The sequence below is a fragment of the Octopus sinensis genome, linkage group LG16 (genome assembly GCF_006345805.1).
Source record: "Octopus sinensis linkage group LG16, ASM634580v1, whole genome shotgun sequence".
NCBI lineage: Eukaryota > Metazoa > Mollusca > Cephalopoda > Octopoda > Octopodidae > Octopus > Octopus sinensis.
Window position 1 is genome coordinate 29,637,279 of NC_043012.1, and position 14,124 is coordinate 29,651,402.

The window sequence follows — 14,124 nt, forward strand, 5'->3', positions numbered from 1 at the left end:
AAAGGCATATATATATATATATATATATATATATATATATATATATATATATATATATATATATATATCACAATTTCACAATTTCACATGCGTTTTCCATGCTGGCATGGGTAGAACATGTCATTAATGCCTTGCTTCTTTCTAGAAACTTTAACCAGCTTAAACTGTTTTACCATTTAACCACTGCTGTGGCTTTAGGTACCCCAAGCATCCACATTTAATGAGACGTATTTCTGTTATATTTTCAGAATGAAGCCGATATGGATGACCACGAGGACCGAATGTCTACAGAGTTATTGGTAAGTGGAAACTAACCTCCAACCTGTCCCCTCGTTCCCCTCCCACACCAAGCTGTCTTCATCTGTCGCTGAACGCCATTTTGAAATTCCATAACTTGGTTAAACTGTGCTGCATTTGTTACCTAATACACACTAGTTTCATTGGATCAGGTTAGCCAAATGTAAATAAGTACCATGGGTAGGTAGATCATGCTCACAACTGTAAGAAACCAGGACTTTTTTTTTTCACCAGTTGTTGACAAATGTTTCGTTAGCTTGCAGTACTGGGCTGGAACCCCTTCTTCTGTGACCCTGGAGCTGACATGAAGAAACTGCTTGAAGAGTTGAAACAAGGACACCAGCAAATACAATCACAAACAGGAAGACATTTGTGCTTTACACATGTGAAACATGATGAGTCACAAAGTTCTCCATCAACAAGTGCCAAGCGTTCATGAACAGATGTCTCTGAAAGATGCTTTGAGTAAGATGGCAAGACAGACTTACAGCCAAAGCCTTGTGGGGACAGGCAGACCAGCAGTTTATCAAAACCCAGATGTGAGGGAAGGATATGAAGTTGGCTGGGACACACCCTATGGAAACTGGTTTCCAACATTACAAGTCATTGAAACGCCCCCAAATCCTTATTGACTTTCTTCCTAGAATTCACAAACCCAACAATCTCAGCCATCACCCCTTTTATCTCCACTTGCTGATGTCTATCCGAACTCATCTCTAGCTACCTGTTGCCCCTGGTCCCTGTCCTAACTACCTATTGCACCTTTACACTTTAATCATGCCAAGCATCTCCTCTGCCTCTTTAACTCTTTTACCTTTCTACCTAGTCCCTTCAGATCCCTTTTCACTATAAATGCTTAATCCCTTTACACTTGTCATCCCCCATAATTATAACCCATCCTCCCAAATCCCTTAACTTCTCCATCTCTCCACCTCCCTAAACTTATTCTTTAAACTATTTCCTTTAAACTATTTCCATATAAATTGAGCAGCCTTCTGTAGCCCTAAATGGGCCCCAATAATACCAATTCACTTGTAGGCCATGTCAAGGTTTAACTTTTCACCAATTTTACCAGACTGACCCAGAACTTTTTAGCTGTCATCAATGACTCTGGTTCAGCCCCTTAGTAGAGGACCTTACTCTTTTTCTATCCCTTTCATTTATAACTTCCAACCCCTGCACATAAATTCCTTTCCCCTGTACCTCCATCCCCTCCAAAACACTTCTGTCTCTACCAACACCATTGATCCCTTCACACCATAAACCCTCGGGGCCGCCACTTCTCACTGGTGTGCAAATGTCGATATGCTGTGTGGGAGGGTAGTTTGGATGTGAAGACATGTTGTGCTGGTGGCACAGCGTGCTAATGGGGACATGATGTGCCACGGTGGAGCATGGTAGTGGAGACATGTATAGAAGGGCAAACCTGTGATGGTGTGGTGTGGATATGTAGAGAGGTGTAAGGACATATTGCATAGCAGTTTTAGTGTGGTAGTGAGGACATGTGGTTGGTTGTTTAGTGTGTTAATGTGGGCATGTATAGGGTTCAGTGTGGGAGGTGGACATGTGGTAGTGTTATAGTGTGGATGTGTTGTATGGTGTTGATGGTGGTGGTGGTGGTGGAGTGATGTTACTTATGGTGATGGTGGTGGTGGTGGAGGAGGAGGAGCAGTAAAGTGGGGTGGACAAGGTAATGGTGGGGGTGGGTAGATGATGTCAGAAGACGAATGAGAAAGAAGAACTGGATGGGTTGGTGGGGTGGGGTAGTGATGTAGGAGAAGGGAGGGTGGACTCATCGTAAGTGAAAGATGTGGAGATGTAACAGTGTCGGTGCTGGTGGTGCAGCACTGGTAGATCTTGTGGGGTGAAGGAGGTGGGGCTGGGGTTGAGGTGTGATTCAGTTGTATTTAACTTTTGAATCGGCAAACATTTGCCAACATTTCATTCTAAAATAAATAAATAATGTTTATTTTTTGTTGTTTTTTTATGAAACGTGCCACCATCCCCCCCCACCACCACCACTCTGCCTTGTTTTATCAGAACTGCATAAATCAAGGTGTGGTATGTTGTTATGTGTGTGTGTGTGTGTGTTCTGTATGTCTTTAGAAAACATCAAAACCCAAGATAGAACAAGTGAAACAATGAACTAAATTAATTAATTAAGGGGGAGGGGTGCTGGAAAACATTGCTTGGAAGTGAAAAGAAAATTAAATAAATACAAGAATATATATATAGGTGTATGTATTGTATGTGTGTATATATATATATGTGTGTATATATATACATATATATATATATATATATATATATATATATATATGGTATCTTCTTCCCTATAGTATCACCACCACTTCTCCCCCCTCAACATCACTGTAGTTACACCCTCATACTCATCGTTATTATTGTCATCATCATCATCATTATCATCAGTCTCCTTGCCACCACCATCATCATCATCATCTGTACCTGGTGTACCAGCTACCAATGCTGCTCCAAGCATCTTCCTCATCAGAAGGGAAAGGGTGGGTGTCCACCTCTTGGAATTTCTTTTCTTGCCCCCCCACCCCCACCACCACCACACCAACTGTAAGGGGTGCATGGGGAGGAAGGGGGACATGATGTGCCGGTGGTGAAAATGATGAGGAAGAAGAACATGTGAAGACAGGATGGGAGGAGGAAGAGGAGGAGATACAATAATAAGAATGCTGGGGTGGGGGAGGGGTGACACGATGTGTTGGGGATGAGTGCAGTGTGAGGGAGGTGGTGGTGGTGGTGGTGATGCACTAACACCAACATTGGAAGCATGGTGGGAAGGGGGAAGGAGAGAAGATGAGGGTGGCGTTGGAGGTACATTGATATTACAAAATTATTTTCTAAAAGACCCCTGTATAAGTAACACCTTGTTGTGATTACCACACGGCTGCGTATACCTCCCCTCAATCATCATCTTCATTCCACTTTCTAATTGCCGTAGCTTTGTTTTTATTTCCTTCTCGTAACTTTTCCTTTGGAGCTGTTGTTGTTGTTATTTATATACATGTGTGTTTATACACACACACCACACACATATATATATATATATGTGTATATATACATATATAATTATATATGTGTGTGTATATATGTATGTATATCTACATATGTAGTTATTTATATATTCATGTGTATGTGTATATATATATATATGTGTGTGTGTGTGTGTGTGTGTGTGTGTGTGTGTGTGTGTGTGTGTAGTTTTCTTTTCCAATTCTCAGCCAAATTACAAGGAACATCTCTTCAAATTATTCATTCTCGGTGCAATGAGGGAACGAAACAGTGGCAAGGGGGGGGGGGTGTTTGAGGAGTTTAGAGGTTTGAGTGTAAGTTTTTCCTTGTTGTTGTTGCTGTTTTAATTGTGTGTTGTGGGGGGAGTTTTCACATGATGTTGGGGTTCTGTGGGGGTGGGGGTGAGATAGGTGGCAGCCTTTGTTTATCTGTTTTTGATTTTTGGTTGTTGTTGTTATGTTTTATTTTTTTTAAGATTTTGATGAAAAAATTATACAAATATGGTGATATGTTCCAAACTCTCTGAATGGCTTTGTCTCCTCCCCCGCCTCTCGCTCTTCCTCTTATGTGTGTGTGTGTGTGTATTGCTTATATGCATACATGTACATACATGCATACACATAATACATATGTATACACACACATAAACATATATATGTACATACAGTATTCACATACTTCTACACAGGCACGCACACACACACACATACATATATATATATATATATATATATATATATATATAATATATATATATATATATATATATATATATATTACATATATAATGGGCCAGGATATTTTTTAAAGCTTACAGATGGATGGATAGATAATTAAACAGATAGACAAACATAAATGAGTGGGGTAGACAAACACTGATAAATAGACAGATAAATAGAGGTAGACAAGCAGACAGGTAAATAGATAGATGGATAGATTGATAGACAGACAGACAGGTAGATAGACACAGACAGACATGTAGGTAGGTAGGTAGATAGATAGATAGATAGATAGATAGATAGATAGATAGATAGACAGACTGGTTGATAGGTAGATAGGTAGACAGACAAGTAGATAGATAGCAATCAAATGAGATCATACATAAATAAGCAGGAAAGCAAGATGAAAAGGTAATGAGAGAATGAAGTAGGAATTGAACCCAGCATGTCAAATTAACAGCAGCTGTATTACCTGAGTCTTTATGTTTTTTTATTGTCTCATATCTACATCCTAAGAGCTACTACTTAGCTCTAGTTTCATTGTATTGAAGTGGTAATTAATCTCCTGGATAGGACACAGATGTTCTGGTACATTTTCCTTCCTAGAGCTGGGTGAGTTGTGTTTTATAGAATGAAGTGGATGACAAGATAATACATAATCTTCCTGGATAGGTCACTAGTTTGTTACAGATAATACTCTCAGATGCTTGTAACCCCCAGGTAAAACATAATATTCCTCCCAAAGACACGTTGACAGTGAGTTTTGATTTCCTCACCTATGTGCATCAGAGTTCATTCCCAAGTTGAAGATTTCACTCCATCACTACAAAGACAAATAAGGAAAAGACCGTGTCCATCATCATCACCATTTTCATCCTACATGCCAGTGGGTGTAACCAGCCTATTTATGAGTACCTCTCATTCATTGGACAATAAACCTTGCTTGTGAAGACCTATTGAGTGAAATCAAAATCAAAATTGCTGACGTGGCCGATGGCAGTGCCACCTGATTGCACTCGTGCCAGTGGAACGTTCATAGCACATCCAAACGTGGGGTGTAACAAGCCCACTTATGAGTACCCCTCATTCATTGGACAATGAACTTTGCTTGCGAAGACCTATTGAGGCAAGTGAAAACAAATCAGAATCGCTGAAGTGGCCGATGACAGTACCGATTGATTGGCACTCGTGCCAGTGGTACGTTAAAAGCATATCCAAGCATGATTGTTGCCAGTGACACGTGAAAAGCACTATTCGAGCGTGATCGTTGCCAGCATCACCTTACCGGCACATGAAAAACAACATTCGAGCGTAATCGTTGCCAGTGCTGCCGGACTGGCTCCCATGCAAGTAGCACATAAAAACGCCTTTTGAGCGTGGTCGATGCCAGAACCACCTGACTGGCCCCCGTGCCGGTGGCATGTAAAAGCACCCACTACACTCTTGAAATCGTTGGCGTTAGGAAGGGCATCCAGCTGTAGAAACTCTGCCAGATCAGATTGGAACCTGGTGCAGTCATCTGGTTCACCAGCCCTCAGACAAATCATCCAACCCATGCCAGCATGGAAAGCGGATATTAAACGATGAGGATGAGGATTTTCTTTCCATGATGACGTGTGTTGGAGTGTGTGTGTGTATGACTGGCACTCCATCGGTTACGACAATGAGTCTTCCAGTTGATCCGATCAACGGAACAGCCTGCTCGTGAAATTAATGTGCAAGTGGCTGAGCGCTCCATGGACACAGGTACTCTTAAAATAGTTCTCAGAAAGAGTCAGCATGACACAGAGTGTGACAAGACTGTTCTCTTTTGAAATACAGGTACAAGCCATTTTTGCCAGCTGAGTGAACGTGGAATAAAGTGCCTTGTTGAATGCACCAACTTTATGATCATGAGCCAAATTCCCTAACCACTAAGCCATTACCTGCTCTTGCTAAAGAGTAATAAATATATATATATGGCTGTATGTGTGTGAGCCCCCATCACTAGCCTGTGATTATCTTGCACCAAGGACAAGAAACAACCCAGAAACCTAGGTCTGTGAGTATCACAGAGGCTAGAGATGGGAGTGATGACCTCCCTTGCTAATACTGTACAGACACAAACTGTGTGTCAATAGCCAGCTGGAAAAGATGTTTTCCTGGGGCTAAAATGGTAACATTGTCCTTGTATAGCACTGCCACATTCTGTTGCCAAATAAACTTTACTATACACACACACACACACACACACACACACACACACACACACACACACACACGTATATATATATATATATATATATATATATATATATATATATATATATATATGCACATATATATATATATATATATATATGTATTGAAACTCCGGAAGTTCTTACAACTTTGGTAATTGTAATGCTTTTGTTTGTTTAATAAAAATTCCTCTTCATAATGATTTTGCTTTCATTTTGTGATAGACAGCTATCATGCAGAAAATACTCACTTCCAGATCCTGTTTTCTGATTAAAATTGATTAAACTTTAAACCTCAGTAACATTTTTCTGGACCACATAAATAATAAGATCAGATTTAATGTGGAAAATTATTTCAATATACCAAATTTGAAAAGTTTGACATAATCTTAAAATTTCACAGTATGTGGCAGCAACAGGGAAGATCCTACAAAAGTAGAGAGACAGACAGTTATAGGACGTCACACACACATTTACAAATGTACACACAGGTAATCATGAGTTTAAAATGGTGTACAGTAGACATATATATGTGTGTGTGAGTGTTTCTTTGTGATGGATAGCAGAAAAGCCACCTCTCTCTTTAAAGCTACATATTCCTCACACCTACCTTTCCCTTCTTCTGCTTTTTAAAAGTTTCTTGTGTGTGCATGTATGCATATATTTATGAAAGTATGTATGCAACATCGCAGGTATATGACAGCTGTATTTACATTAGCATCCCATTGTCACTCCGTAATTGTCACTTACACAATGCTCTTCTCCCCTTCCCTGATATCAGTCACACTCACTATGCCACCACATTTCCCTTAAAGTAATACTCTTGCATCCTTCTCATTTTGTCATATACTAGCCCAATTATAATTGAACTGGATGTTAGTGTAACATGTAGGCAAAGTTTCATGAAGATTTGTTCACTGGTGTAGGCGGAAGATGGTGAAAGACAGAAAGACAAAAATTGCCATTTATGTATAAGATGATGGCTTCTTTCAGTTTCTGTCTACCAAATCTACTCACAAAGCTTTAGTTGGCATGGGCCCATGGTAGAAGACTTGGCTAATTTGTTGAAGAGGGGACTGAACCCAAAACTACATTGTTGGGAAGCATAGAAGTTTACTTCCTACTCCCAGATTCAATCCTATTGTGATATCTTCAGCAAAATCTGTTTTACCCTGACATCAGGTGAACCTTTTGAGTGAAAGTGGACTGAAGGAAACTGTAAGGAATCCGATCAGATGGAGTTTGTAATTCAAAGGTCAGACCATGTCACATAGTGTGTCATGCTAATTCCACTTGAGAATTACATTAGGGGGTTACATTAAGGGTATATGTATCTGTGGAATACTCAGCCAGTTCAATGCAAAAATAGTTCAGCTGATTGACTAATTAGAACATTCATCATCAGAAGTTATGATGGGCAGAGTGGGGTGGGGGTGGGTCAATTTAGATAGAAAAGTACATCAGCCTTTAACCTGTAACACTTGTCTTCAACTTATTGATGTAACACCCTTACTGCTAAAGGAACAAATGTTTCATTTATTCTTTAATATATATCATCATCATCATCATTTAATGTCCTGCTTCCATGCTGGCCTGGGTTGGATGGTTTGACAGGAGATGGCCAGGCTGGAGCCTATGTCATGTGTCTGTTTTGGTTTTTACGACTGGATGCCCTTCCTAACACCAACCACTCCATAGAGTGAGCTATATATATATATATATATATATATACTCTTACTCTTTTACTCTTTTACTTGTTTCAGTCCTTTGACTGCGGCCATGCTGGAGCACCGCCTTTAGTCGAGCGACTCGACCCCGGGACTTATTCTTTTTTTGTAAGCCCAGTACTTATGCTATCGGTCTCTTTTGCCGAACCGCTAAGTAACGGGGACATAAACACACCAGCATCGGTTGTCAAGCAATGCTAGGGGGACAAACACAGACACACAAACAAACACACATACATATATATACACATATATACGACAGGCTTCTTTCAGTTTCCGTCTACCAAATCCACTCACAAGGCATTGGTTGGCCCGGGGCTATAGCAGAAGACACTTGCCCAAGATGCCACGCAGTGGGACTGAACCCGGAACCATGTGGTTGGTTAGCAAGCTACTTACCACACAGCCACTCCTGCGCCTATGTATATATATATATATATATATATATATATATATATATATATATATATATATATATATATATATTATATATATATATATATATATATATATATATATATATATATATACAGTAAGTCAAAATTCCATAAATACTCTCTGTAATTCTGTATTGACTGGAATGGAAAAATGTGTTGCTCAAGAAGGACTTCAGTTTGATCAATTTTCCTGATATTTCATATTTAGACGCTTTTATTAAATTCATTCAGTTGTTAAACATAAATGAATCTTGGAATTAAATGGCTTTAACTTACTGTTGGGTGACTTTTAGCCAACCTAGTAAATATATATATATATATATATATATATATATAACGGGAAGCTTTATGAAAATAAACAAAAGACGAAGGCAGGTGGAAAACAAACGAACAATTGTATTAGTATGGCGCTCAGGAAATATAAATAAAACAAGTCTTTAACGTTTCGAGCCTACGCTCTTCAACAGAAAGATACACAGAGAGAAAAACACAGAAAGAAGGAGAGAAAAAAAATGCGTGCAGTAGCTAACGAATCAACATGGCGATCTAAGGTGGAGGTGGAAATAGCATAGAATTAAGTCTAAGACATTTCAGTTTAAGAGGGAATTTAGTAAAAGATTATATAAATAAAAATATTAATATTACTGGTTTCGATGTATTTCATCTTATCAGATGTTAGTAAAAATTTATTAAAGTTTGAAAAGTTTGAATGGTGGTCAAGAACATGTCTGTATGTATTTATATATATATATATATATATATATATTTGTGTGTGTGTATTTCATTTTTGTACACATGCACACACTGGCACACACACTCACAGGCAACAAGATCTGAAGCAGACAAATGTGGCCTCTATAACAGACCAAGTCCATAGTCATTCAGAAGGTTGCAAGTAGCAAAGAAAGAGCTTTGACAAGCAAATACAAAACAAATTAAACAAGCAATTAGTGAGTTGGATATTGACTAATAAAAAAGAAAAGAAGTGGGATTGAACCAGTGTGTGTGTGTGTTAATAGTATTGGCATAATGACTCTCCCTAGACACAGCAAAAAAATATATATATATGTATTAGGCATATGTATATATTCACATAATTACTATAAATTTACGTGTCAGGTACGTATATATCTATACATACACACATATACACAAATGCACACATTTTCCTTGTGTATGCACTCATAATGCTATGCACCAATGCACACAAATATGCACCTATTCCTTTATATATTTATATGCATATGATATAAAATATATATATATATGTGTGTGTGTGTGTGTGTGTTCGCATACACACATGTACATAGACTCACTACATGCATGACATATGCTCATATACACACCCATTTATCTACAATGAGTCAGTTATATATAGTGTCAAACAAAGACATACAAGATGTATGTGTATGTATGTATAATATATATACACACACACACACATACATATGCACAAGCACACATCCATACACGTGCAGACACACACACACGTGTATGCTTACATTCAGTCAAGACATATCTTTGTCTTTTTTAATGTAATACATCACCCACCACCACCACCGCCGCCGCCGCCGCCACCACCCAATCCATCTTCATTTAATCAAATTCTTTCCTGTTTATATACACTGACTAATAACACATAGTTTTCATGTTAGACATCAAAGTTAAATATTTCTGCTTTCATTGAAAACCCTGCATGAACTCTGAAGCAGTTTCAACCTCCATTATGCATCTTTTCCTCCATTTATATTTTACAGATGTGTATATACACAGATATACATACATGTCTCTTGTTGTTCTGTATGACTTAACACTTTCAAGTCTATGAGATGCTGGCCATGCCCTAAATCTCCACAAGTTAATCTCCACCTTTCTCTCTCCCTTTTGTTTGGGGCAGCCTTTGGGACCTTCCCAGCCCCATTTCCCCCTCCCTTTTGTTTGGGGCAGCCTTTGGGACCTTCCCAGCCCCATTTCTCCTGTCTTCTATTTAGGTGAATTTTTTATTTTTATTTTTTAATTTTTTTCTGTATTTTATCAGATTGGAAGTAAGTGCCGTGACCCTTAACAAGGCCTCTGATTCTGTTGAGAGGGGGGGGGGTATCCTTGAATTGGAGACCTGTCCTCAATGCTTGCAACGGTGGGACAGAATGACTGATTGGACAGTCAACCTACTTTGGCAAAAGTACATTTTGGCACTAGAGCCATAAAACACACACACACACACATATGCACACAGCAATATAAACATACAGTGAGGGAGAGCTGTAGAGATATTACAATTTATTAGTTGAACACAAGTGATGTAAACACTTACCCCCTCCTCAAACACACAAATGGAAATGCGCTCACACACACAGAGAGGGGGAAAGAGAGACATTCAAATGGCTGATGTCAAATAAGTCAGCCTCACCCAAACAGTGGTGCCAAAATGTTACATAGCCTTGCAACTGAATGGAATCTACTTCAGACACCCAAGGACCTGGTGGTAGTGTTAAAACAGGCGATGGATGAAATCTACCAACCATGTAGGTCATGGCAGGATTTGAACTCAGAACATAAAGTGTCAGAACAAATACTGCAATGTAACCCTTCTGCACCCTAATTTTTCAGTCAATCCAACACCCTAGGCTAGCATTATATGGACCCTGACAGAAATAAAGGCAAGATTTGAACTCGGAATGCAACATACTGGAGTAAACACCACAAGACATTTCGTCTGATGCTCTACCAACTCTGCCAGTTCACTGATAAGGTTTTATTTAAATTTAAGGCTTTGAATTGACAGAGCTGTTGGAGAGTTGTGATTCCCTCTGCATTCTGAGTTCAAATCACACCAAGGTCTACTTTGTCTTTCAGCCTTTCAGGGCCAATAGATATAAAAAGGATTCATCCATGATGGTGAGTAGGTAAGATGCCCTGTGGTTTTCGTTGTAATCCTTCGGGTTCTGACAGCAATGTCTGTGATGATGCTTGGTCCAAGCTGTGTTGGGTAAACTTTGGCAGCATGGAGGTTGGGCTGACTTGCATACACAGCCAACTGATAGGCTTCCTAAAAAAGTAAAACAACTTTCCTAAGCCTACCCATACGTGTGCAGATGCATGGTCTGTCTGCACTAATAAAGCCCAATGTTAAGTGACGATACACACACACACACACAAAAGATGGGCCTCTTTCAGTTTCCATGTAACAAATTCACTCACAAGGCATTGGCTGGTCCTGGAGCTATCATGAAGGCACTTGCCCATGGTGTCACACTGTAGCACTGAACCTGGAAGCATGGGGTTGGGAAGTAAATGTCTCAACATCATCTCTGCTGATTCTCATGCCATATAACTTTAGATTCTGTGAACTATTCACGAGATTTTGGTAGGCATAAACCAATCCTGTTCTGGTGTAGAGAAGGACTTGAATAATATGACAGTCAGGTATATGTTCGGTATGTCATCTGGGGTGACTGTGGGGCTGGGGGTATAATCCAAGTAAGATTGTGATATCACAGTTAGGATAATGAAACAAGATATGGACATGAGTCAGTAAAGGAGCCTCTATGTAGTCACACAATCTGCTAGAAATAGCAGCCAGATTTTCCTCAAATTTGAAACAATGAAGGGCACATGGCATAATGTAGTCATGGTTGCAGTTCTTTAAATGACAGGTCTTTTAGTGATTGGCATTGATCAAAGAGTGGGTTTTCTCTCTCTCTAATATTTTCATCTTCATCACCACCACCCATCATTGTTATCATCCTCAGTCATCACTTTCATTGTAGTTATCTTTTTTATTTTATTCATCATCATCCAGTGTTTTAAATCTGGGTTTTGTCCCCATTAATGGGGGTGGCCAGATCTACCTCAAAGCCATAGCAACTGCCCCTCACACCATCTCGCCATCTTGCCCAGTTTTAGGCATCGTCCCTTCTCATGCCAACCCTCCCAATCTCCTCCTCCACCTGTCCCCTCCACATTTTCCTCAGTCTACCTCACTTTCTCAGTCCATTTACCTCAAACTCTAGCACCCTCTTCAGAATATGCTCCTCATCCTTCCTCAACACACCCCCATACCACCACACTCCATTTGCCCTTGCCAGCTGTTCCACCGATTCCTCCAACCCCAGCATCCCCATCAAATCCTCAGTCCCCCTCTTTGTTAAATGTTATGTCTAACTTTAGTATAAAGCTACATATTTTGAGGGCTAGATTTTCAAATATTGATCCAAGTACATAACTGGTACTTTATTGACCTTGAAGAAATGGAAAGCATTGACAAGACTAACATGGAACTTAAAAAGAACATTTTCTCTTACAAATCATTATTTTTGGTCAATGTGATGACTTTGTCCACAACAGGGTCACATGTCTCACTGTGAATGTTATCTGTCCTACCACAGTGTTGTCCATCTCACTCCAATGCTAATATATCCTAATTTAGTGTCCAGTCTGACAATGTATTCTCTCTATTTAACAATGTATTCTCTCTATTTTCAGGAACCGCCATATCATCGTCCCTCTTCCACCTCAACTCAACTTTCACAAATCCGTGACTCACCACATTCAGATGAGCGCAACACCACCATTACAGTAAGTGTCTCTCTTCCTTTCATCTCCTCCTCTCTCTCTTTGTATCTCCCTATCTATCCTTATTCCTCTTTATGCTCTTCCTTTCTTCCCCTCCTTTCTCTCTCTTTGTATCTATCTTTTTATACTCTTCCTCCCCCTCTTGTAAACTTGTTATGGCCCACTGGACCAGTGATTGTGTTCAGTTTCTCTGGTGTTCAACAGATGAGAGACAAAACTCTCCCTGGATAGGACTTCAGTCTGTTGCTGCAGCAAGAGAAGTTGAATTCATCAATTATTCACAACCATTTCATTGCACCTGTTTACAGCTCAGTAGACTGGGTCACAGACATGATGTGATGCTGCTGTGCTGATGATGTGTGGAGAACCAGAAGGACACAACTTGTATATAAACAGACGACTGTTCCACTGGTCTGTAGTAGTGACTGTCTTGAGATCGGTTCATATTAAGACGTGTCAAGTACAGGTTGAGGGAATAAAGAGTTGCCACACTTGTTGGTACCATCAGCAGAACAGGTTCAATCTCACCAACAATGGTAGGTTATGGGTGGGGGAGTTTGCACTATAATATAATATTAGATAGATAGATAGACAGACAGACATCAGTGAGTGTGTGCAAAATGAAAGTAATGAACAGAAAAAGGTGAAACGGGAGGAAAAAGTTTTAACAAATGTTGTATTAGTTTAACTCTTGAAAAGAAAGGAGTCTTGATGTTTCGGATGCTTTCAGAAGATAGAAAAGAAAAACAAAGGAATGTAATGAATAAGAAAAAGTGGTAAATATTGTTTGCCAACATAACATTACAATCCTGGTTTAGGACGAATGTTGCTGTAATTTAACCCCAGGAGACATCGTCTCCAGCTGGCTATAAGACACGATCAATGTCCTTATATTTTCGAACAAGGGAATCTAGCACCCCCACTCAGCTCAAAACAATATCTGTTTATTGCGATTTCTGGGTTATTTCTCTTCATTAGCTCAGAGTAACCCAGAAATCATGGTAAACAGATATTATTTTGAGCTGAGTGGGGGTGCTAGATTCCCTTGTTCGAAAATATAAGGACACAGATTGTGTTGTATAGCCAACTGGAAACGATGTCTCCT

The 14,124-nt window shown here is 39.5% G+C and overlaps 1 protein-coding gene across 2 annotated transcripts in view; it reads left to right on the top strand.

Moving 5' to 3' along the window:
* The window catches only part of LOC115220506 (sine oculis-binding protein homolog A-like), a 151,079-nt gene that overhangs the window by 59,918 nt on the left and 77,037 nt on the right, over positions 1-14,124 (top strand). For both annotated transcript variants that reach the window (XM_029790642.2, XM_029790643.2), the window contains exons 2-3: positions 249-299; positions 12,930-13,022. In XM_029790642.2, coding sequence (XP_029646502.2) covers positions 249-299; positions 12,930-13,022 — 144 coding nt within the window. The remainder of the gene's footprint in view (positions 1-248; positions 300-12,929; positions 13,023-14,124) is intronic.